Below are 27388 nucleotides of genomic sequence, written 5' to 3' on the forward strand. Positions count from 1 at the left end.
AAATGTACTATATACATAGTTTGCTTTAAGAACCGTTTTTATCGACTGATGGTTTGTCTTTACAGATGTGGACTTATCAGCACTCCGTTTAGTGTTGGTGGGATCTAGACAGGGAGTTGGCAGCAAAGTTCCTGTTTCATTAATTACATTCTTTTCCAAAAGTTCACCCTGCCTCAGTGTCCAGGTAATTGCAATTAAGTCAGGAATCTGGTAATTAGAAATTCAAGTGCCCTGCCAGGAACAATACATTTCCTTTTGACGTGCTGCCCACAAGAACTAATTCACTTGGAAAGGATAGGAGCTGATGTGAAGTGGCAGTGTAGATGTTGATTAAACAACAAGCACTGAAATAAATTTCTCTTCTCCTTGTTCTCCCTGAAGCCAAATGCATTATACCTCATTTAAACTTCTAGAAAGCGTATTGTGAATTTGGAACCATGTAGACAAAAGCAGAATCACTAATATTCAAAAGAGCTTGCACTCCCCCTGCACCCCATGCCCCTGTTCTCTCTCTTTCTCTCTGTGTCTCACAAAATCTTTCCCAGGCCAGGTAGGGGACTTAGAGCCCACCAGGCCCACCAGGCAGTAGAACTAGGGTGGTAAGGAAAGGAAGGGTCATTTGCATCTTGCTAATACTATAACCCCAGAGCTTCCCACAGGGTCTAGCCCACTCAAAGTAATGAAATGTTGAATAGTCCTAGAACCTGTCTGTTCATACTCTAATCTCAGAAAAACTTTTGTAAAATATAAGAATAAACATTTCTTTCACTTTCAAAGAACTAATTTCCATTAATCATACTCTGACAAACCTCATATTCTACAGTCAACTATTGAATATTTATAAACAAATTTAAGATGTAACACAAGTTTCAGGCAAGAAAAGCAAAACACAATGTGTAGCTTTTAAACTATCACTTTAGAAAGTAATGGTTTAGTTTGGCTGATCCTTTATCAAAGCCATTTTCTAGCTAATGGAGTAATTTTACCAGCTACTTTTATTCCTTACATCACATAAATCTATTATATCACAAGCTGCTATAAATGATAATGTAAAACTTTCATTTATACAACAATTCACTATTTTCTAAGCACTTTCACATTCTCTTATTTGATTCTAAAATGCTAAAGACACAAAACTAATCAATATATTGCCTCCAAAGTCTTTTCTTATGCCAATAGATACCACACATTGTTGATAAATGAATATACTGACTTTTAAAAAAACCCATTTCCAAGCTGAAGTGTTCCAGGTCCTCCATGCCTCTCCTACAAAGTCATGGGCCCCAATCAAATCTGTCTGATGGTCCCTGCCTGTCCCTGGGGCTACTCCCCTCTTCAGGAGAGCTGATTGAGTCAAACACCCCTCAGTGCCTATTTGCCCCAGACCAGGTGGTGCTCCCACCATGTGTCCCAGCAAGCACTTAGCACTGGACATGTGTCTCCCGAGCCCACCCCTCAACTGCAATGCAGACGAGAACTGGAGCCATGCCTTGTTCACCCTGGTGTCCTCAGCACCCAGCACAGGGTGAGTGAGGCAGGAATCTGTCTTCCCTCTGATCACAAGGCTTGTGCGTACTGAACACCATGCCATCTGAAAGAGGGTGGCCTTCACAATGACAAGAAATAGCCTAGTACAGGGATCAGGATAAAGCACTTCAAGAAATATTTGCTGATAATATTTTAGAGAAAAGCTTGATGTCACTCAGGTGGGCATCTGAGGATAACTTAACTTCTTAGTCCTCCTGGAGGCAAGGTGGGGTGGGTGTTGATCTTGCCACACTGTGCCACTGCTCTCCTTAATAAATACTATATAGTTCATCTTGCAGTCACACAAATTCCCAAAAAGGTGTGAATTCACAAAATACTCCATTAAAACTCAAAAACGTTCTGCAAAAGAAACAAAATTAACGTTTTATGTCTACGTTGGTAATTCCTTTGGAATATTAGAAAACCACTCTAGTTATGAGTAAATTGTTGGTATTATCAACCCCATCTAAAATTAATTCTTCTAAACTTTTGATTCTAGAATCAAGTGAAAAAGTACTTATTACTTTTAAAACATTTTTGAAACATTTCTAAAAGCTGGGTAACTTTCTTCATATCTGCCTATTTAAATTTTTTTTTTTTTTGTGACAGAGTCTCACTTTGTTGTCCAGGCTAGAGTGAGTGCCATGGCGTCAGCCTAGCTCACAGCAACTGCAAACTCCTAGGCTCAAGCAATCCTCCTGCCTCAGCCTTCCGAGTAGCTGGGACTACAGGCATGTGCCACCGTGCCTGGCTAATTTTTTCTATATATATTAGTTGGCCAATTAATTTCTTTCTACTTATAGTAGAGACAGGGTCTCACTCTTGCTCAGGCTGGTTTCGAACTCCTGACCTTGAGCAATCCGCCCGCCTCGGCCTCCCAGAGTGCTAGGATTACAGGCATGAGCCACCACGTCCAGCCTTGCCTATTTAAATTTTTTGGCTCTATAGAATCCCCCCACCAAAAGTACTGAAATCAAGTACATACAAGTCCTATTTAAGATATATTATTTTTCTCTAAAGTAATTCTGAAAGGAATGAAGTATCAACAAAGAAATATTAAAAAAATAGTTTGGAATTTAAAAAATATGTTACATTAAATCTAGGGCTGATTCACAGAATTTGTAGAAAAACTATAATTATTTAAAAGTTAAAACAAACCTGAGTTTCACGTTTCTCCTTTTATGCTCCAACAATGATTAGTCAAAATTGAACATCAAAATGATGACTTAAAAAATACTGTTAAGACAATTGTTTTTTCTTAGCATTTCAAATCTCTAAAACTAACCAGACTTATCAGGGACTTCATTTTCTATTATTGGCATGCCTATGAAGATTCATGAGATCAAAACCAAACATAACTAACCAGAAGAGGAAACTGAGATCATAAAAACCTTTTGACAGAAGCACTGGAAACAGAATGCAGAGCGTTTTCTGCCCACCCCTGAAAGTGCACCACCTGTATAGTGGGAGTCTGTAGTAAGAAACTGCTTCTTTTGCTCCATGGCAAAGCCTCGGAAGCTGACAATACAAGAAATAAAACTGCTGTTATGATGGACAGCTCTGTTAAAGATGCTTATCATTTATTTTCAATGTTGTCAGTCAAATATGTTCTATTATATCTTACTTTCATTTTTCCAAAACTCTATTTTTAAAAAATCCAAGTGAAGGACATTTTGAGTACTGTAGAAAAACCCTTTCCATCCCTAAAACCTGACAGCGAATGTGAATCAGAAGCTATGGGCGGCAGAATTCTGTGGCCCCCAAGATTCCCAGCCCCTGGTGTACACACCCATGTAATGCCCTCCCCCTAAGTGTGAGCAGGCCTGTGAATATGACAGGTAACACTCCCATGATTATGAGTTTGCAGATATGATTAAGGTCCCTAAGCAGTTGACTTTTGATTAATAAAAGGAGACTGATTACCCCAGGTGGGCCTGACCTGATCAGGTGATCCCCTAAAACAGGTGCCAGGGATCTGAAGCAAATCTCCTTCTGCCCACTGCCCTGCTGTGGAGACAGCCATGTGGCAGAAAACCGCAGGTCACCTCTAGAAACTGAGAATGGTACCTGGTTGGCATCGAGCAAAACAGTGGGAACCTCAGAGCTATAGTCATAAGGAACTAAATTCTGCCAACCAGTGAGTTTGGAAGAGGACCTCAAATCTCAGATGTGACTACAGTCTAACAATACTTTATACCAACATTGTGAGATCCTAAGCAGAAGACCCAGTTATTGGTGCTCCAATCTATGGAAACTGTGAGATAATCAATGGGTATGGTTTTATGCTGCTGAATTTATGGTAATTTGTTATTAAGCAGTAGAAAATTAATACATTTCTAATTTCCCTTTCCTTTCAAATCTAACCAGAGTATATCTGTAAGAATATTTGAATTTTCTTTCTTTTTTTTTTTTTTTTGATAAAGTTCACTTTCTATCTTTATCAAGAGTATTGTAATAAGGCTGGGTGTGGTGGCTAATGCCTGTAATCCTAATACTCTGGAGGTGGGAAGACTGCGTAAGGTCAGGACTTCCAATACCAGCCTGAGCAAGAGCGAGACCCTGTCTCTACAAAACACAGAAAAATTAGCCAGGAGGGAGTGGTGGTGTGCACCTGTAGTCTCAGCTACTTGGGAGGCTGAAGCAGGAGGATCGCTTGAGCCCAGGAATTTTAGGTTGTTGTAAGCTATGATAACTTCACTTGCACTCTGGCCAGGGCAATAGAGCAAGACATGGTCTCAAAAATAAATAAATAAATAAAGTGTTGTGATCAAATCTGAAGATTGCAAGGAGGAGTTAATATGATGAGCACTAAAGGCTTTAAATTTAAGGCAATAATTTACAATGTTTTCAAGCAAAAGTTTTGCGTTACTCTAAAAAGTGCTTTGTGCAAATTCTACAAGTGAATTTAAATGACAAATACACAAACAAAAAACAGTATCTGACTGGCAGGAGGAAAAATCTAAACCATAAACTAAGATGGGTAAACTAATGAATATTCTCTTGTTAACTGATTAATGACCTGCATTTTTTCTATGGCAGCACAGTATTGAAGACCTGGCTTGATGTAGAAGGAAGATACTCACTTGTTATTTCTTCAGGGAATGAATTAGCTGTAAATAAAACAGCAAATAGAAAACACCACTGATGGTCTCCTTGTCCACATGGTGGACACTCTCTGCGGGCTATAGAGGTGCTCGCTGGTTCCAGGCATGAGCTCCTCTCTAGAAAGCCTTCCAACTTCTCCGCACAGGCCAGCTGAGGCGTATGCTTCCCAACGCTTACTTCTTTTCCCTCCTAAGTATGTCTAAGGTTCCATGTTGCTCCAGTTATAAAACTGAATGAGATATGGAAACATGCGATATATGAACTGAAAAGAGACCCACTTTTACCCACTTCAGTAGATGGATGAATGACTAAAATACTGCTATAGAATTAGGTGTGGCTGAGGCAACTGTGAAAGAGGGACAGGAGGGAGGTACATACAGATGTACATTTATATGTTTTATGTTAAAATAAAGTGAACAATGTATGCATCACTTTTTAATGATTTTTGCTTTATCCAGCCTGACCACCTACCACCTGTACTACTGACATCTAGTAGCAGGCTTATGCTGTGGTTCTTTTCCCTTTCACAGTTCAATGTGCCCAACTGATTTCCACATACCTTGCTTACTATGCAAGAACCACTTCCAAAGACACAGAAGAAAAAGCTCCAGATGAGGAGGAGATGTGGGCTCTAGTTGGTTAGTTGTCCTTTTGTGAGCCTCAGTTCCTACTTTTGTAACAGAAGGGGAATACTGGACTACATAATTCTTCTTGTCTCCTGTAGCTTGAAACCCTATCATCAGATTTACATTTTTATCACAAAATAATATAACCACATTATTTTTAAAAACTATAACTTATCACCATAAAAAAGAACATTTAATTGGGTGGTAAGGACATTAAAAGATGCTAAGGAAACTTAAGGCAATAAATTTCATGCTGCCTTGTGTTTCAAATCTCAGTTTTAAGGTACAGTATTTCCAAGGGGAAGAATTTAATGCAAGATAGAGAACGGTGACATCACACAGTGCCCTTTTATCCAACTGCATAAAAGAACAATGTCATGCTATCTTAAACCTAACTTACAATGAGACTCAATATTACATCACATAAGCAGCAAAAAGCCACAGACACAATTTTTTCTTCTGACCATATAAAACAAACCAGAACTCTTTCAAACTAAGTACTTTAAAGAAGGAATCATTTCTATATTCAAGTGATACTAATTACAGACAAGATTCAGGAACAAAGTTGCAGGATTGAATAACTGGCTAGCAGGGAGTACTATTCAATTATTATTGAATAAACTAGCAGTGTATTATTATTGTATAAAAAGGTACAAAAGTAAATAGGTTTGTATACTGCTCTTTTTACAATATTGACAAGAGAAACCACTCAAGATGGCATGTCTCCAAAGTGCTACTGCTATTTTTCAGTACCCCTAGCTTACTAAATTCTCAAATGTGATTTCACATTTTAAATTTGCAACTCAAGCTTGTAAAGATTGTCCTTAAGTACTTTTATTTGATACAGGTTGCTGTGTTTGTCCTTTGCCCATTTAATTTTAAATTCTTTGAAAACTGTATCTTTTCCTTTGTAACTTCTACTTTGCCTCACAAGACATTCTGTATAAGCAGCCTTTCAGATTATAACTTATGAGAGTCCATTTTGGAATTCTAAGAAGGACACTGAATAAGAATATCCATAAGGAAACTTCACTTTGTTTCAGAAGCAATGTGCCAAAAAGGTGTCAACTGTATTGGGGGAAAGTGATCAGCTCCAACAAAACTTATCTGAGTATCAGAGAGCAGCATCTGACTATAGCTGACATCCAGTCCAACAGGCATGCTTGGTTCTAGACAGATCCATTACCATTCAATAGCCTGGCGGAAAGCTATTCCCTGATCAATTCTTCTACATGAGATGAGTCACATAGGCTCTGAAAAGCTTGCCTGTCTGGAGATAATCCAACAATATATGAAGGTCCTTTTCCTCATTTTATAAAAAATATAACCTCTGCTACCCAGCCTGTATTTCCATTGCTTAATCCACAAGACAAAGCAGCACAGTTGGGAACAACATTTTCCTACATTATTAATTGGTAAAGTATGATGTGCCTGGAAGCCGACAAAGTGTGCACGGCCTCAACATTCAGCTTTTAACAGTCTGTTTCTGCAAACTGCTGTTCTGACTGCATTTTCAAAATAATTACCTATTAACTGCACAAAACTAGAATAAAGTAAAACACTAATATCTAATCATGTAAATAACCGTGCAGATTATAACAGAATTTTTAAATACTTTTGTGAAATATGAATACAAAATTATATATGGATGTGACAAAAGGAAACAATATGAAAAGAAAAATGCCACTCCTTCCATAATCTTTTCCATAAAAATACCATTACCTAAGTGTTGGCACATGAGGACTGCACCACTGAATGCCTCAGATCCAGTCATTCAAGAATCATCTGTATACTCTCTCTCACTAATTATATTATTACATTCTCCTGGTATTATAAATACTCATTTTTATTCTTGCCTCCCTCTGTTTGCATTTATTGAAAGAGACACAAGCACACAGACACAAAAAAATTCAAGATACCTCTAAGCTGACATTTTGTTGCACGTTACATTTCAGTATAACCTAAAATACAGTGTGAATTTAAGAGGTTACAAATCATAGTTACTTAAAATAAAATGATTATTTAACTTTTTTCTTTTTGCTTAATATGAGAATCTATTGTAAATTCTCACTCTGATTATTCTTTACTGAACTCTAAACTGTATTTTCTGTTAGTATTTAAAGAGATAAAGCGAGTGGCCTGAAAGATCTAGTTCGTTGTGCTTATTTCTATCTGCTGCTTTAGTTTAAGGCACATTTTCCTTTATTTCACTTTTCCACAAGCCATAAAAAAACTCATTTCTAATTCATCCGTTCGTTCAGCTTAACCTCTCTTCTCAGCAATTAAAGCACTCTGCGCATCCCTCATCTATCACACAGCCAGCTAAATAATGCATTGCGTCCCCCGCTCATCTTTTATCATCCCAAATGACAGGTATTAGCATATCTCCCCAGTCAATTACAGTGCAGCAGAATAATCACAGCATAATTGGGCGAAAGCCACTCTAATCACCAGCCCTGCAAACGCGCAGAATAAAAACTGAGTGGCAGTTCAGACAGGCCTTGCTCTTGTCCATGACTCTAGCCAACAAGCCTGGCAGATCTCCATTTCCTGCCTTTCAGAACTTATCCTTTAGAGAGGTCAACTTCTCTATACCTCCTAAGTAAAAGAAAAGAATGCATACATGTACAAATGGGAAACATTTACTATATGATATGCACATACATGCATCTAATAATATCTGTGCTTGTGATGTTAGCACATACTATTAAACAGAATGTCATAAAAATTTTTATTATCAACCAGAAAACAAAAAAGTCATTTCATGAATATGATGTCATTAGAAATTCTATTTCATGGCCCAATTAAGGTAAAACAAAAAAATTAAAATTTTTAGAAAAGTTATTTATTTACTATTAAAATTAGAGACCTTCAAGTGTACACATGATAAAGAAATACATTCTTCATCTTAAAATTCAGGATTTCTCTTTTAGCACAGGTAATGTGTTTTTTGTTTTTTTGGGTTTTTTTGAGACAAAGTCTTACTCTGTTGCCCAGGCTAGAGTGCCATAGCATCAGCCTAGCTCACAGCAACCTCAAACTCCTGGGCTCAAGGAATCCTACTGCCTCAGCCTCCTGAGTAGTTGGGACTATAGGCACGCACCATCATGTTCGGCTACTTTTTTCTATATATTTTTAGTTGGCCAATTAATTTGTTTCTATTTTTAGTAGAGACAGGATCTCGCTCTTGCTCAGGCTGGTTTCGAACTCCTGACCTTGAGAGATCCTCCTGCCTCGGCTTCCCAGAGTGCTAGGATTACAGGTGTGAGCTATGGGCGCCTGGCCCAGGTAATGTTTTTTAAATTAACTATCTGCTGTTCTTTGGAGGGGGTCCCTAGGCCCCTCGCATTCTCAGGGGGTCTGGGATGGAAACTGTGTGGAAGAGGGGAGACACTCGGTGGGCTGGGGGACAGAGTTGGGGTAGGGACTCCCCAGCAACTGAGGGCTTCTCTCTGCTGCTGGTGCTCTCACTGGGGCTGGTGGCCCAGAGGTCCTTACTCCTTGGAGGCCGTGTGTCTTATTACTTTTATACTGCAGTAACAGTCAACAAATGTTTTAAAATTATGATAAGTATAGATTAACACATTAAGATGAAAAAAAGATGCCTATCTTTCCATAAGGAGATTAAACTTAAATGAGACAAAAACAGGAATATAATGTGAGAAGCTTTAATATATAATGTGAGATTTTTTTTTAATTCTGAAAATGTTTAGGAAATTTGTTTGAAATTATTTTTAGAATGCTTCTTATAATTTTACTGACTTTATCATGATATTTAATGTACAAAATATGCAACCGAAACCTATATCTAATTCTCATTTTAAATAGTGTGTATTCATTTGCTACTACATTCTTTACCTCCTCTCCCCCTCAATAAAATACTTAACTCAATGCTTTAAACTGCCATGTGTAGCTAGGAAAAAAAAAGAAAGAAAGACATTTCCTGTAGGAATTAACCTCCTCTATCTCTATCTCATAGGGCCAAGCCCACCTTTCCCTTGCTCACAGTCATCATTCCTTTTCACAGAGCCATTTAAGGCCACACCTACTGCAAGCAGAAACCTGCCCAGCTACCAAAGGAAGGCCACACCTGAGGTGTGCTCTGGCCAGAGAAAGAGGCTTCATCTTCCCTGTGCCAGAGTCCAGGGTTGGCACAGCCAGAGTAGCCTTGCTGGGCAAAGTGAGCAGCACATCAAGGCTGGCTAGCCCCAGTGACTTGGAAGACTGGGGCACACAGCCATTGGAAGCTGCAACGACACTTTGGCTGTGCACAAATGAATAAATCAGACATAGCAAAACCCTCTGCTTAGTGATTCAACAGTCAAGACACCAACAAAAGTCAGGACAGTCCGAGAATAGGCTATTACGACAACAAAGCAAACAAGATATGGTACTTATTACTTTATTATTTAGAGTTTGTGATATTTTCAACCACAACTCTGCCAGACAATTTAGTCCTTCCAGTTTGTGATATTTTTAACCACAACTCTGCCAGACAATTTAGTCCTTCAACATACATGAACACACTAAGGCAATAACACAATATCAAAAAGCCAACTGTCAAAAGATCAGAGTAAAAGAATTTAGACAAAACAAATACTCTCCCAGACTTTTTCTTGCTTCCAACTTGTTATTTTTAAGTTATAATATGAAATGTTTTATTTGCATTATCACTTCAAGAACTCTGCCTGTATTTTTGTTGGCGTATCTTTGCAAATGTACCCACAGGATACATTACTTCAGTTGTAAAATGGTAATTTTATTGTTTATTTGGGAATATCTTTTGCAAGTATTTATCAATGATACATCTGGTATACAAGTATTAATTCAACAGGTTATTGTTTTCAAAACTGACTTTAAAAAATCATCCCCTAAATATTCTTTAATTCACACAAATATTCTACTTGGCTTTAAGCATCTTCCAACATATTGGCTCTTTCAACACCAGCCACGTTGACATTCTCAACTGACTTGCAAAAACTGACACAGTTTGGGAAAGAGCCAAATTTAAGGAAGGAGGAGGGAAGGAGGAGGGCTTTTACCATCTGAAGAAACAGAATCTGCTTTAAAATTTGGCACTGGAGAGAACCTAAAACACATGAAATCAAAATCAGCCTCCATCTTCCCTGGGATATTTTCTTTGCTTCTTCCCAACAAAATCTTAAGCAGCTTGATGATTATTAATATGATCACAGTAACTCTATGCAAAGGAATTTTACAGGCAAGCCTAGAAACATGCCTCTAATTATATGTGCACATCACAAATGAACAGGTGTTTGAGGGTAGGGATAAGAGAATATATGCATTTTTATTATTACTAGAAAATTAAGTCCTCAAAAACTAGTGCCAAAATAATGTCCCCAGAGAAAAATGGAGTCAATCAAACTCCAAATTACACAAGTAAATAAGCTTGCTTCCAGCACAACTCCTTGCTCCCTTAAAAAGACCACTTTTGAGATACACACCATGTGAGGCCATGCTTAATTCCTAACATCTTTTTACCAAAATGAACAGAATCTGGCAAAAGCAGGCATGAATTGTACTGCAGTACAGTCCCCTCTGCTCACTTTGTATACTCACCAATACAAGGGCAAGTCAAACATTTCTGCAGACTGCGCTTACAAGATCTTGGGACAGCCGCAGTGCAGTCAATAAATCTATCTAAAAAGTCTGCCACCTAGCATCACCTGACAGAATATTTAGTCTAGAAGAAATGGAGCTCCTACTTCACTAAGAACCCACTTGGTCATGACAAAATATTTCTGATTTTTCATATTATGTCAAAGCAAATTCTGGAAATATCACACATTCTTGATTGAGCTATGTAGCCTATTGCGTACCTTCAGGCCGACTCAACTCCACAAATATCGTGTAACCACCTAATACTTCCATGAGTGTGTTCATAACCACTGGAATAAACAACTTTAAAAAATGTTTTCACTATTCAATGTAGATAAAAAATGATATAAGAGTCCTAATACAGTGTGTTGAAGTATATGAAATTGCCAACATGAGACCATTTTTGAGCTGTAAAATGACAATTCTGTAAGATGCAACCTAATATGCAGTCCCAGAATTTGGGAGGACTAATAACAAGCATGGCTATAATCTTGTGGAAAGTGTACTGGCCTAGGACACAGAAACCTGGGTTCTTGTTCTATGTTGCTACTAGACAGTACCTAAGTCACTTTACCTCCCTCGGCCTTCTTCATTGTGAAAAAAAGAAACTCAGACCAACATTTGGGGTTACTTTTCTTCTTTGAGAAAAAGGATGAAAAGTAATTGACCGAGGCTCGAGTCAAGGCAGCTCTAAAGGCAATTGGAACAGAAGACTAGCTGGGCATGGTGCTCATGCCTATAATCCTAGTAGTTTGAGAGGCCAAGGCAGAAGGATCACTTGAGTTTGGGATTTGGAAGTTGCTAGTGAGCTGCGAAGGCATCAGTGCACTTTAGTCTGGGCCACAGAGCAAGACTGCATCTCACCAAAGGGGGGAGAAATGGAAAAGGAGACTAAAGGTGGTAGGAAATAAAATTCCTGAATCCCTATACTTCATCTCTTTAAACAATTTTTTGCCTGGCTTTACCTAGTGGAGGATTAGTTTGTGGACCAAAAATAATTCTATTTTTCCCAAGACAATGAGAATAGTTTAGACTAGTAAACACTATTGGGAAGGAATCAGAAGAAAATTAAATGAGGAAAGAGTTAAAGTTCGACCTAATGAATACAGGAAGCCTCTTAGAATTAAAGACATATAGAATTTCAGGGCTGGAAAAAAATTTAGTGATGTCTAGAAATCAATTTTCCAAACCTACACTGGGACTTACAGTAGAACACAGGTCTGTTCAACTTCCAGTCAAGTAGTGTTAATTATAAAATAGGAAAACAAAATTCCTGTTCCATATTTAATCCAAATCCAGAAATTAGGTGAGACCCGCCCCCCCCAAACAGCTCTCAAATAATTTCTCATCATTCCATTCAAGATCTTTCATTGATTAGTCTGTCTGTTTATCTCTTAATTGCATATGCTTTGGCTTTTGTAGTCTTTTCTAAGTTTTATATTCATGCATTCCTCTAAAAGCAGAGTTGAAAAAGAAGTTAAAATATCCTTTAAAAAGATAATTAAACATACAAGCAAAACTGCATCAACTATTACAGGTGATTATAAATAAAGCATTTTGCTCAAATATTTCTTAAATTAGAATAAAGCAAATTTGTTTTAAAATCAAACATGTAAGTGTCTGAACTACCAGCAGATGGCAGAAGCAGAGGCTGGGAGAGTCTCTAACAAAAGACAAGAACAACTCAACATGGATTCCCAGATTCCTAAACCTGAGAGGACTTGAGCTCCTTGAGAAACACTGTGAATTATTTTCGCCTTCTTTAAGTCTTTCACGGGAAATAGCAAATCTTTTGCTTTACAAATATATATTCTATAATTTTAATTTACAGTCATTGACTGAAATAAATTTTTCTATTTCTCTAAGGATTTCTAACAGATTTTAATTAAATAAAAAATTTTAAATACAAAATGAAATCATTCATATTATAAAAATATGAGTTTATTTTTTAAAAGTTTACTGGTTTAATTTCCATGACATTGTTATTTTAAATACACCTTGCCCTAATTCATATCCATATCCTAATTCATATCCATAAATTATATTCACATCCACATAAGAGAGTTAGCCACGCAAATTCACTGGAAAACATAACCTGTTGAGAAGATGGAAAGAGCTAAGAACCAGAGTTAATGTTGCTGTATGAGAAAAAAATATATAAAAAGTGTTTTTAAACAGAAGATTAATATATGCTTTCATGTGGTTACATTAATAAAAGAAGAAGTATTTTATGAGGTAGAATTCTATACTGCTAAACTTACAATGCTAAATTAAACACATTCTAAATCTGAAATACTATACTGCTACCCCCAGGAATAACCCCTGAATGAATGCATGAATCAATGACCCATTACAAATGTCACCACTAGAAGAATGCCAAATTTAGTGACCCTGTTTGCAACTTTCCCATTCTCAAAATCTAACGGAACATGTCAACTTTATTATAGTTTGTATTTCTTTACTGAGCAGAACATCCCTTCTGCTTAATAGCTCTAGAACAGCAAATTCCTTCTGTTTTCTACTTATCGTTTCTAGTTCTCAGTTTTTAAACCAATTTTAAAAATGGCTGTTCTAATTGTGAAGTATATTATGCTAAAATTCTCCTGTCATATAAATACTTGAAACTTTTATTTTGTAGGCCAGCTCTGGCCAACAGACTTTATTGTAAAGATAGAAATGTTCTACATATGCACTATGCCACTGTGATAGCCATGAAGCAATTGAAATGTAGCTAATACAACTGAAGAAATGATTTCTGAATTTAATTTAGTTTTAAGTAATTTAAAATTTAAATAGCCACACATGGCCAGTAACTACCACACTGGATGACAGAGTTCTAGATGACCAAAAGGTGTGAAAACTGATTAAAAGTAGAAAAATCTCAAAGATGACAGTTAAGATTCAGAAATGACTACAAAGAAATAGACTTTAAAAGCAATTCAAACTATAGTCCTCTAAGTTGGACTGGTCAGACAAGAAAAACAGCAAGTGAATCTTCCCCTTTTCTCAAAGATCACTGTTTTGGTTATTAAGCTAAAGAACCCATTCAGAGATGGACTCCCCCTTTCCCCCCTTCCTTCCTTCCCCCCTCCCTCCCTTCCTTCCTTCCTTCTCTGTTATCCAGGCTAGAATGCCATGGCGTCAGCCTAGCTCACAGCAACCTCAAACTCCTGGGCTCAAGCAATCCTTCTGCCTCAACCTCCCGAGTAGCTGGGACTACAGGCGTGCACCACCATGCCCGGCTAATTTTTTCTATATATTTTTAGTTGGCCAATTAATTTCTTTCTATTTTCAGTAGAGACAGGGTCTGGCTCTTGCTCAGGCTGGATTTGAACTCCTGACCTTGAGCGATCCTCCCGTCTCAGCCTCCCAGAGTGCTACGATTACAGGTGTGAGCCACCTCGCCTGGCCTACAATTTTCTGCAATTAAAAATCCCTTATAAATAAAGACAAAATAGATTTTGCTTTCACTTTATTTGAAATTGTATTTACAGGCAACTAATCCTTTTGTTATTCATAATTTTCATGAGTCAAACTGGAATCCTACTCCATTTCGACGAATGTAACAAATAGATTCAATTAAGGTAATTACAACACACAATCATATCCAAAATTTGCATCTCTTCTTGGACTTCTGACATAAGATCATTCCAAAGTTGTGCAAGGTCCGTGGAAATAAAGGTTTATTATTCTCACCACTGCATTTCCACTACCTGACACATAACATGTATATCCCATAGACATTTGTCTGAATGGAAATCAATAGGGTGGGAAAAAATAAAATCAATGAATACAACTGTAGAACTTGATCAACAAACAGTTAAAGTTAGGCAAGATGAAATGGAATCAACTAGCTTTCAGTGCCAACCATATCCACGGCAGAGCTTCAACAAGCACTAACAATGATTATGTCTTCCTTTAGGAGTGCTCTACAGAGCTTCAATATGGAATGCCAAGTTAACATATTAGCAAGATAAGAGAATCAGTGAGGAAATCCCAGACAGAAAACAGCACAGCAGTAATAGCTTAGTATCACAGGATTTTTGCTCTTAGCAATCACAATTGTTACACCATCAGTAGAATTCTTAAATAACCATCAGCACTTATTTACTGTTTACCACATGCAAATCAATACAGATATAAAAAGATGAACAAAATGGATTCTCTAAGCTCACCACCTTGCTGGGGAAAAAACTCCACACATTGGAAATGGGTGAGGCCATATCATGTGGTCTCCCATATACAAAGAAAACAAAAAGAAGTTGGCAGAAGAGAAATTCCAAAGAAGTTATAAAGGTGGTGAGGGTGGCTAAGCTCAGAGGAAGAGCACTCAGAAGTCTACGATACTGAGATGTTGAAGAAGAGGAAGGGGGGGGTAAGAAGTGAGTCTAGATGGAAAGCATGATTTTGAAATGCAATGAGAAAATGGGAAAGAAAGAATTTAGTGGAGAGGCAAGGTGGAAATTAGGCTCAGAGGGAAGTGAAGGGTGGCATATATTTAGGGGACTATGTTATAGGTGGGGGTTAAAAGACCAGGTTGATCTTTGATGCAAGCAAGATATAGATAAAGTGTAATACAAAAGAGTAAATAAATTTAGGATTTACTTTGCAATCTTTTAGATTGTAAAGTATCTTAAAGATACTTTAAGTTTAGACTTTTCTATTTTATAACAATACATTTTAGGTGCCTCAAACAAATGTTAAAAATTGTTAATAAAGAGGATGAAAAAGGCTGGGTGTGGTGGCTTGTGCCTATAATCCTAGTGCTTTGGGAGGCTGAGTAGGAGGATTGCTTGAAGCTAAGAGTTCGAGCCTAGGCAACACAATGAGATCCCATCTTTACAAAAATAAATAGAAAAATTAGCCTGGCGTGGGGGTGTACACCTGTAGTCCCAGCTACTTGGGATGCTGAGGCAGGAGGATTACTTGAGCTCAGGAGTTTTAGGTTGTAATGAGCTACGATAATGTCACTGTACTCTAGCCCAAAAGCAACAGAATGAGACCCTGTCTTTAAAAAAAAAAAAAAGATACAAAATAGAGGGAAAAATGTATAAATGTAAAAGAAGAAATAGAAATTGTATTCAGTACTTAAACATTGAGGAAAAATAATGAGATTAACTAAAGTCCTTATTTCTAGTCTCATCTCTGTGGGTAATGAGCTATATGACCTTAGGAACAAGTGATCCTTTGGCCTTTAACTTCCTCATCTATAACATCGAGTAAGACTATACCAGAGCATCCTAAAGATCTCTTGCAGGATTAAAATTTTAGGATCCTAAGAAAGGGAGTTTCAGGAAAAGATGGAAATAGGTAAAATACAGAAAATGTAGGAAGAATGAGACACAAGAGAGTGGGTGCTGTAATACGGTTTTGGAGAAACGAGACGAGTTACTGAGTTGTACATGTGTCTCCTAGGGTTTGGTTCAAAGGGAAAGGGTGTGGGAACAGTGTGGAGCTCTCCTCCCCACCAGTGGCTGGTGACATCTAGGAATAGCATCAGCTAGCAGGGTATTCAGGAGTAGAGGGCTCTTGTCATCTTGTGGGATCCTATGATGACTGATATCAGGTCATTTTTCTTTTGCCCATTCTTTGTCAGAATGCAATATGTTTGCCCTTTGATTATCCCTCATAATTCATTTTAAACTGACCTCTCCACATACATTTTTATAATAGTTTTATCAAAAATTACAAAAAGGGGCATAAAATCCAGAGTTTTCTTCTTCCAAAGAATATGTCAGCCAAAATAGTCTCTCAATATATTTTCTGGTTTGTGGAATTCTGGGGCCCATTTAGAATTAGAAGACAGGTATAAAAAACAAACTGCTAATATATAATATATGTTTCTGTTCCCCTACTTTTCAAAGTCTTTAAAAATTATTTTGGTAACCAAATCATATTATTGCCAAATAAGTAAGCACTAAGAATTTGCCCTAGGAAATATGTATTGAATAAGAGATACATGGTTTAATCTTCACCCTGGCTTTCCACATATTCATTCATTCAGCAAGACATTTAAGAATACTCCTTGGAAGAAGAGGGGGAGATAGTGACACTGACCACATAACAGAGAGGAGAACTGAGGATGGAGCCCTGATGAAATGCAGTGCTGCCTGGCTGCGAAGAGGAAGAACAGCATGAGAAAAGGCCAGGCTGACAGGAGATCACCACGGCACCGCTGGGGATGCCCAGGGACTAGAGTGCTCCAAAGAGGAGGAGGTCAGCTGGGTCAGATGGGGCAAAGAGGCAAGAAAATGCAAATGACTAAACTGTGCAGCCAGATCTGGAACTGGGGGAGTCACTAGGGACCTTAGAAGAGGCCAGAGTGGGGCCAAAGCAAAGGTGGCTACAACCATGAAGTCAAGAGGGGAGAGTGACAGGGCACCTCATCACTTCTCAGAACATCAGGAAGAGACACTACTAGGCTCTGGGCTGATCTTGTTGGTGCCAACCCAGTTCTGTGATTGATGAGCTGTGTAAACTCGAACAAGCTATTAAACTCTCTGAGTTCCTATTTCTTCACCAAATACTGGGGATTAACAATAGTGCCCACACCTTACAAAAAAGTAGATTAAGTGAAAACTTGCTTTTTTAGAATTCTTGACTTAGCTAACCTATAAAAAATTAGAAGATGAAGGACATTCATGGTCATGATATTTTAAAGTAATTTATATATATATATATATATATTTTTTTTTTAGATTCTTAAGAAATTTATAGAAAGTTATGTTTACACAGTCTTTTTTTTTTTTAAATGACCCCGGGATATTTTCTCTTTTTTACTTTTTCCTCTGTTTAACAGTATAATTTTATACACACACGCACACACACACACGCCTATTTGTTTCGATAACTCATCATCTCATTATCACTAGCAGCTTTACTTAGTTCATTAATTATATAGAATGCTCAATCACCTTCTATAAAAGAACCAACCCATGTTGGTTGCCCCTGGGACTCCTGATGTATTTTTCTACAGAATCATAAACTTTTTAACATGTTTAAGTCTTGAAACTAAGGTCAAGAACAGTGGTCTATAGCTTGTAGAACTTTCCTTTCTTAATAAAGACATATATTAACCCAATTTTATTTTGAAGCAGCTTTTGTATTCACAATTCCTGTTTTTTATAAGTATATGTAATTAAAAATTAAGCATCTTAATTAGACTTGTATAGAAACAAACTCAAGAAAATCAAAGTTACTTAAATTCAGAAGAAAAAATTAGAACCACTGGAAAACAGTTGAAGTGTTTAATACAGTGAAAAAGTTATTACCATTTCAAATTCTAAGTCACCTTTCACTGAGATAAGCATAATAAAACAATGAATCAGTCAGTATATGTGTGAAATTAAGATTTAAGAAGAAAATAGATACTTTCCATTAGATTAACTTTAAGAAATTAATCTCAAGCCAGCCCTAATAGTCATGATTTTGTATAATTGTGAAGCTGTTTTCATCGGTTGTAGTTTCACCGATAAAGTATTCATATACTTTAATAGGTTGTTTGTATTCTTGGGTCCCAACACTTTTAAGTCATTTTCCAGTGAGATGGACATATTCAATATTGAGCTTTTAGGTTTTAGTTTGGCTTAGGAGAAGGCAAAGCAAACAAGTAAGTGAAGAATTAGGTAGTTGAAAAAAAAAAGATAAAGAAAGATTGGAAGTTCATTAAAGCTCACCACTAAAAGGGGTCAGAGACATGCATGGGACAGACATGCATCTGTCTTGTTTTTGTTATTTTTGAGACGGGGTCTCCCTGTCACCCAGGCTGGAGTACAGTGGTGTGATTATAGCTCACTGTAGTTTCAAACTCCTGGGCTCAAGTAATCCTCCCGCCTCAGCCTCCCATGTAGGTGACAACAATGGTGCCCTGCTCAAATTTCTTATTTTTAATCATGTGTAAACATTTTGGTATAGATCTACAAAAGTGAAAAGCATCTATTACTTTGAAAATCTCTGCATTGTAGGAAAAAAGTTTCAAACTGTTGTTTCTACATATTGGAATTTAAAACTATAAAAGCAATCTGCTGGGTTAGCCATAAAACAAATGCAAAGCCTTCACACAGCAGGGCAGAGTGAAAGCTGCTAGCTATGCTAATCTTCCATAATATTGCTGCATACTCAGTAAGTAGGAAGGATTATGAAGATGAGTTCACAAGAACTGACCCTACAGGTTTATTAAATATGCAGTGAATATTCCACATTCATGCTGGGCATTAAATAAAAAATGAAAACTTTATAAGATGACCATATGTTAAATACTGTAAATAATTTGGAATCAGTTCTATTTAGAATTAATAATTTCTTTTAGTAATTTTTTTGGCAGATACAGAAACATAAAAAACATATTAGGGTAATAAATGAGTTGTATCAAATTATTTATAAAGTATTAATTTATGAGGTAAAATCCTGCCAAGTTTATAACCTCAGAATAGTTTTTTGATTTTGGTAGTATCACAGTGTCATCTGACCTATTGTTACTGTACAAGTGTTAGACGGTGCTTTTAAAATGTCAAACATGTAGAATGGAAAGTAGAAAAAAAAATGAAAAAATATAAATAACCAATTCTTGGTTTTAAGTCAAGATGTAGTACACATAGGGGTAAGGTGAAAGCGATCACCCATGCCACGTGCTCTCAAGGTTCCACCAACCTCCCTATTCTCCTAAACTTGTGACTTCCAAAGTAACTGATGGCACCTGCTCTATACTCTATACTTCAACACCTCTATATGAAAATGAAATCTAGCTTCCATAATTGTTAAGTGCCTCCTTCTAATTTACTTATATGGTTTAAAAATTATTAGCAAATGTGTACAAAATGCATTAGTCCGATAAAGAATATAGGTTTGGAAGATTATAATTCTAAAAAATCTGTAATTTCCCATCTTGTGTTCTCTCTCAGTGTACCATCTTATATTCCCTGGTCTCACCCTGAGCTCTTCTCCTCCTTATCCTTGCACACCCCAGTAGTCACCAGACCCTGCAGACCGACCCTAGGATTTCTATCCTCTTCTCTCTGACACTTCTTCCACGATGCCAGCTCAGGCCCTCATCAGCTTTCACCTGGCCTATTCAAACTGCTTTTGACTGGTCTATGGCAAATCTATTCTCAAAAACGTGGCCGAAATCATCTATCTAAATTGCAAATCTGACCACTATCTGGCTTGAGATCTTGTAATAGCTTTCCATATTCTATAGGATAAAATTATCTTTAACCTCTCCAGCCTCAGATCTTGCCACAGAGGCATAATTTAACTACTTTTAGCTTCCTCTGATATTTTTCATGGTTGTTTTCCTATCTGAAAAATAGCTCTCATTTCTCCTGGCCCTCTTTCTTGCCTCAATATAATCTAAGGCCTCAAAACTCAGCCTGAGATCCACCTCCTGGAAAGCCTCCCCACGCCCCTCCACACGCACAGACACTGGTATGTTTCCAGCATGGGCACAACCACACCGCGGGACAATTTATCTGTTTACAGGCCTGCATCTGCCAACCAATGATGAGCTCCTTACAGAAAGGAACTGGGTTTTCGCTCGGCTGTGACTGGACTACAGGGGGTCAGTTTGAAGGAGGGATGTTGAATTAATCAATGAATAAAGCTGGAGCTATGAACTAAATACAGCACTCTGATGACATCCAGCAGTTATATTTCAGTACCCACAAACTGAGGAGAAATTTCAGTAAATCTTGCTCTACAGCTACCTCATATTTAAAAGTCAATTACTATTAAATGGAACTCTTGGCTTCCTACACTATTTCTCATATCCTCCACAACAAAGAAAGCAGGTGAACAAAATACTGCCACAGTGTAATCTTAATCACAATAAAAGGAAAATCTTAAACTTGTGAAGACTTTAAAACCTCAGTATTTTGAATAAAAAAAACAAGTCCTCTCTGTTGATCCTTCAAATCTACCTAGGGGAACTAACTGACGAAACCTACGCAACAAACTACATCAGACTACACACCTTGAGTCCAAAGGCTGTATCCTCCGAGGCCAAGACTTCAACCTGAAATCATAAGGAAAAAAATAATTTAGGCACTATCTAAAACCTCTTTGAGTCTAGCCACAGAAAGCAGAGCATAGGCATGACCTAGAACTAAGAATTCTGAGAAAAGTGGCATTCAATTTATGTCAGCTGTCAAGAAAGAGAGATCTGTGAGTATCTTCAAAAGCTGGTTCAAAATCCCAGCCGCTGCCTGGGTTTTGGTTTTGTAACAGGGTCAGCTCCTATCAAATGAATCTATCTGCCATCATGTGGACATGGTGGCTGAAGTTCCTCAAAATGATCTAGGAAGTTAGCAGAATCGCCCTTCTCGTGTTAATCACAAGATGCTGCATATACCTTTTGATCTTTTACTAACAGGGAGGGAAAGTCACCCTCTGTAAAGCAATCTCATTAAGCTATGCATTGCTAGTAGTTTCTTGTCCTGCTTAGATCAGAGTGGGCAGTACTGAATCTCTGGAATGTTGCAGAGCAAGAGTTCCTGAAAGCAATACTCTGGAAAAGGCAGGCAGAGTCTAAGCAACAAGTTGTGAAATGATGGCAAAACTTCAAAATTGCCTGTCAGTCTTATGCATTAGAAGACAGAGCTCATTAACATGAATTTAAAAAGCTGCGTGGAACAAGACGTGTATTGGTAATTACTGTTTTTTAAACATAATTATTCAGTCTGGTGTATAAAGCTTTTAACTTTGACTACTACAAAGTACCAATACATGATGGAAAAGAGCAAGGGAAGAAAGGGAACAGAACAAATCTGAATATTTTTAAAGAATCTGAGGAAGACAGTGGGGGCAGGGCAGTAATATCAGAATGTAACTGGTCTCACTGTCAATTTTAAATCTTTTAAAATTAGGCACTTGTGGTAGGTGTTTAAGTAGAAGGCACACAGGCCTATCCAATGGATCTTTACAAAATAAAATTGAATTCTTCCCTTGGGGAAAGGAAATATAGAAAGGAAAATCATTACGAGACTGTCATCTAGTATGAAAGTAAGGGGGGATGTGTGCAAAAAACAAACCGAGGAAGCAAGTTGAGCTCTCCAACTGCTTTAGTGAGGGTGAGGCTCAGCTTCCCGGCCTGCCCCAATAGATGCAGACACACAAGGCACAGGAGACACCATCAGCGGTGAGAAGATAAGCAGCCTCATGTAGATGAAAACTGTATGTTGCTGATACCAAATATGATTTTAGGATAAAGACTGAAGTGTTGGATCCATTATAATAGAAAATCATTATAAGATTCACTGACAGCATTTCTGTTTACACTTCAATTTCCAAAGCTGATAGATTTAAAAACAACACCTTCTTATAGACTTTTAGTTTAAGATGAGGAAAAAAGAAGCTATTTGCATTTAACATATGTCTGAATTTCCCAAGTCCTGCTTTTCACCATGCTAGGGTACTAACCTCAAATACTTTTTACATTAAAACCTCTAATCAACATTGAAGACCTTAGTTAAAAGGAAAGCACAAACAACAAATTTGCTGAATCTTAACTACTGTAAATATTATATGACATCTGCTTGTGAATTATACATATAGATCATTATCTGCACCTCTCAGTCACTCATTCAGTACATTCATCCCTAATGTGAGATTTTAACAAACATAATTATTTTTAAAACATATTAAAGTTTAAATTTGCAAAAAACCCATCTTCAGAATAAGTTCTGCGTGTTTTAACATATTGTAAAGAGTCATGGTAGCAAGAAAATTCAATAGTGAACAGAAATCTATTTAAAGATATTTGACAACTTGAGCTTTAAAATATTTGACAACTTGAGGTGACAACAAAGCAAAGCTTTCAAGTGGCACTTGGAACTCTCCATGTGGCTATACCCAGTAGACAGAGACACTGACAAGGCTTGGGGATGAGAGGAAGGAGTTGAATCTCAACAGGTCATTCTCATCCTTCACCCTAGATTCTGTCTCCAGCAGGGCTTAGCGAGCTGTTTTGAAATTCCTAAGTGATAATGCTTTTAAACCAATTTAATTAAAGCAACTTTACAAAAGTATTTATGTTTTATTCAAAAGCACTGCAGTTTAAATACACATGCGCTCTAGCAAGTATCTTTCACATTCTCAATTTCTGTAAGATTTTAATTTCGGTACCTACAGAAAAACAGCTGATTTAAAACACATGAGATTATCCTCAATTTAAGATAAGGGAATATCAATATCATACAAAGGTTTTCATGCTGGGTCTAAGCATTTTTACCTAAATTGGAAGGAACCCCCTCTAGTGGGAGTAAGGGAGTATTTCAACCTTCACACACAATTTTCAGGTAGTAGTCATTAAAGTTAGCAACACAAATGCTAACCTTTTCTGTTTCTTTTGTCACAAACTGGAATTTTTTTAAATATAAAAATAACTATTTCATATTTCACATGCCAAAAACACGTAAAATTCCTATATATAAACCATAAGTAGATTTGCTTTGATCTGATGCGATTTTAGTTTTAGCCAACCATTATCATCAAGTTTAATTTGGCTATAAAGTAATCACAATTTTAAGTTAACACAAAGATGTACAACTGGGAAAAAGTATATTCTCTGTTGAAAACTTCATAATGTATTGGGAAAATACAGTGTTGATAACAAATGTTAATTATTTGCCTTCATTATAATCTGCATTTATCTGTTCTAAACATCTCAAAAGAAACACCCTCATTCATAAACACTTTCCAAATATTTATTAAATGCAATGTTTTATGTTTAATATTATAAAAGAATAAAAGTGATAAGTTTCACTAAGGTATAAATACCTGAGTGAAATGTATTTAAACATCCACTAGACAGTCAAAAAATAAATTCAAATTCAGAAATGAAAAGAGATCATTTATAGTATTATTTTTCTTTTTAAACTTCAGTTGGGGAAACTTAAAACTCACAGTATAAAAAATCACCAAGAAAAAAGGCACAGGTCTTATCAAATGTAAAATTAGAATATAATAGCCAATATTCTCCTTATCCACAGAGTTGCCGTAACAAATGCAAAGATAAATTTGAACACTCTGATGAGAAGCATACACTTGACCTCAATGGGAGAGAGAACTTTTCAAGGGTTCCTGAAGTACAGAAGTGTGACCATCACAGGTTGAAGATAACAAAACAGAGACTTTTAACACAAGACAAAGCCCCTTCCATTAACTCACACTTATTTTAAATGATGTTACAAGCAACACTTTATAACAAAAGTGCCTAAAAGGATTCCATTTGCGGAGAACTTCTGAGAGCACTATGAAAGTTCAACCTGCAAAGTTCAGCAGCAGCCAAGCCATTTCCGTCCCCACTCTACTCAAGCACAAGAACCTTCAATTGACTTCTCTCTTCCAATTACCCTAAGCCCCACATCCACCAAAAATAACACAAATCACCTTAATTTCCAATCATTTGAGTAAGAACACTGGGAAAACATGAATTTGGAAGTAAAATTAATTATGCTTTCCTTTCTCTCTCACTAAAGAACACATTGAAAGTACAGAGAATACTAATCCCAACAGCATTTTCATTAAAATAAAACAATGATAAAGCTATACCACATTATGATTTTTTTAAAAAATTCTAAAATAAGAATTACACTGTCACAAAAAGATGAACTGGGGTGACAAATAACACCCATTTATAATAATTTATAAAGAACCTTACTCATAATTAAAAGAAATACAAATTTAAAAATCACATTATTCCATTTTTCTCAAAACAAATTACTAAAGATTAAAAACTGTGATAATGACAATTAATACAATACGAAGGTTTGGGTAATTACTCAAATCACAGACTTGCACTACTGATGAGAATGTATACTGGAATCAAGTACTCTTTGGCAGTATCCACCAAAATGTACATGTATATCATTCATTAAGTATCAACCCAACAGTTCCACTATATTCAAGTACAAAAATAAAGATTTCCAAGGATGTTTACTGGAGTTGTTTGTAACAGTGAAAAGCTAAATACACACCAAATGTTCATCAACAAGGAGTATACTAAGTGCTGTACAGGGAAACAGAATACTATGTTGCTGTTGCAAGAAGGAAATCTACCTTTGCAGATAAGATTTCCATGATAGTCTATTAAGTAAAAAGAATCAGAACAGTCCATACAGCAAACTAACATTTCTGTGTTTGTTTGTTTTTTTAAGTGGGGGTGGGTCATATGCTTCATACCCTTAGAATATTTTCCAAAGAAATTCAAGAAATACATCGCTAATTGCCTCTAGGGACAGAAATTTACTTTTCCTTGTATTTTATTTTACAATGTAAGAATTTTTTCTCACCAACTCCATGTGCCTCTTGTTCAATTAAAAGTAATTAGTTACCAAAATAAGCAAATAGCAACATTAAAAATTGTTCGATGTCAAAAACAATCATAGAAATGTAAGTGAAAGTCTTATCTGTCAAGTAGGCAAAAATTAAAAATACAGTAGTCAACACTTGTGTTTACAACCAGACTCCCCAATGTAAGTAAGAACAGCCCACCCAGAAAACATCATGGATTATGTACATCTTCCATTGTACATCAATATTTTCAAACATGTTCATGCTCATTTATCCAGCAATCTATCTGCTACAGAGATCTATCTTAAGGATATAATTTGTGATATACCACTTATATATGAAACATGTGTACTACATCAGTATGTATTTAATTTATTTACTTTGAAATTCTTTGCCAAATTGCTTCTCACCTTAGAATACATCAACATTTAAAATAACAAATTAGAAAAAGACGTGCAAATATAGAATGGTTAAAGTATGGTATATGTGTATAATAGAGCACTACATAATAATGAAAAACACACACATCTCTTATGTTGGGCCAAACTTTTAATATTATCAAGTGAGGAAATTATTTATCTTTTTCTTTATTATTATCATTACTATTATTTTATCGTGTTTGGGGGTTTTGTAATCCATTACAAAAGTAGAACGATTTTTAGAAAGCCCTATCAAACGTTGCCAGCATTCCTCTTTCACTTATTAATTCTCCTCGTTCTCCTTATTAGCATGTACAGAGCACACGACAGCTCACGACAGCTCAAGGACACAGCTTGCTAAAACTGCTCAGTGTTTGGTTAGCTAGCAATGGAAAGAACACACAATGATGCCTTATCTGTTAAATGCTGCTGAGTAGAACCACCATTCTTAGAATGTATTTAAAATTAACCAAAACCTTGTCTCTATATAAGGACCCAATAAATATTGATAAAAATGAAAAATACATCTATGCAACCAAAAAGCATTTCTGTTATACTTACTACTACATGATTTCAAGGCAGATGGTGGATATGTTGTTGTAATTAAGCTTTTCACAAGTGATATGCTCACATTATCTCCTATACTAGGATGTTAGTTATGTCTTCGTATATTAGGCTGTCAAATTTAAAACAAAGGCAGTTAGCATTGTGGTCACACTTTTCTTTCTAATTATATTCTCTAACTGGGTGAGGATTCCTCCACTTAGGATTCATGAAGCAATGAAAGGATACCAGTCACGAACTCATGGTATGGCTCAGAGACAGACCTTGAGTGTGCAAAAATAGCTACTAGTATGCAATGTGACTTTATAATTTCTTCCATCAAAAGATAGGTCTATTTTTCTACCCCTTCAACCTGGATAGACTCGTGATTTGCCTGGACCAACAGACTGCAGTAGCAGAAATCATACTGTGCCACTCCCTTAGTCTAGGGCTCAAGAGGCAATGGAGACTTCTAACCATTCTCTTGAAACTCAACCAGCTGCCATGTGAATGAACATAGGCTAGCTTGTTGGAGGACAAGATACATGGCTCTGTTATCGTATTGCCTTAGACAAGAGCCAGTCAACTCCAAGAAGCAGAGCCACTTAACTGGTCAGTAGCTGACTGAAGTAGGGAGACTGAGCCCAGCAGAAATCAAACTACCCAGGAGAGCCCAGCCCAAATTGTCAAACTACAGTATCATGAGCTAAAGGAATGGTGGAGGTTCTGTGCACTAGGTTATAAACTGGTTTGTCACACAGCAAAAACCAACTGATGTACTATATAGCTCTAAATAACTCTAGGCATCATGCATTTACCAACAGATTTCCAGGCAAGAACGCCATGACACTAAAGGGAGTTCTGAAAGCATCTGTAGTGTCTACACAGCCAAGTTCTTCTTCCATCTCCACTTCATACTTAAAACCCTCCAAAACCTTCCAAGACCATAACATTAAATCTCAATTCTTTACCATGGCCCCCGAGAACGTAAGCTATGTGGCTCCCCCTGCCGAGTGACTCTCAGTTCCACCGCTCTCATCCCTTCATGATGCCGAGCGTGTACTGCTTGCTTTCTGCTCCTCCAGACAGTCACTGCTCACATTCAGCTTGTGCACTTGCTGTTCGCTCCTCCTGGAACACTCTGTTACCAGATCATCCTATTACCAGCCCTTCATTATCACTCGCTCCTCACAGAATCCCTCCTTTTCTCTTGTATTACCACTTGAATTTTTCATGTTTATTCATTTGTTTATTGTCTTTCTC

The 27388-nt window shown here is 36.9% G+C and overlaps 1 protein-coding gene across 9 annotated transcripts in view; it reads right to left on the reverse strand.

Annotated features, from left to right (window-relative positions):
* Positions 1–27388, reverse strand: part of ARID1B (AT-rich interaction domain 1B) — a 400901-nt gene that overhangs the window by 139616 nt on the left and 233897 nt on the right. For 5 of the 9 annotated variants that reach the window (XM_076002846.1, XM_076002845.1, XM_076002844.1 and 2 more), the window contains exon 5: positions 20845–20886. The exons of the other annotated variants lie outside the window; for them this stretch is intronic. In XM_076002846.1, the coding sequence (XP_075858961.1) occupies positions 20845–20886 (42 nt within the window). The remainder of the gene's footprint in view (positions 1–20844; positions 20887–27388) is intronic. 9 annotated transcript variants of the gene reach the window in all.

Source organism: Microcebus murinus, chromosome 5 (genome assembly GCF_040939455.1).
Source record: "Microcebus murinus isolate Inina chromosome 5, M.murinus_Inina_mat1.0, whole genome shotgun sequence".
Lineage (NCBI taxonomy): Eukaryota > Metazoa > Chordata > Mammalia > Primates > Cheirogaleidae > Microcebus > Microcebus murinus.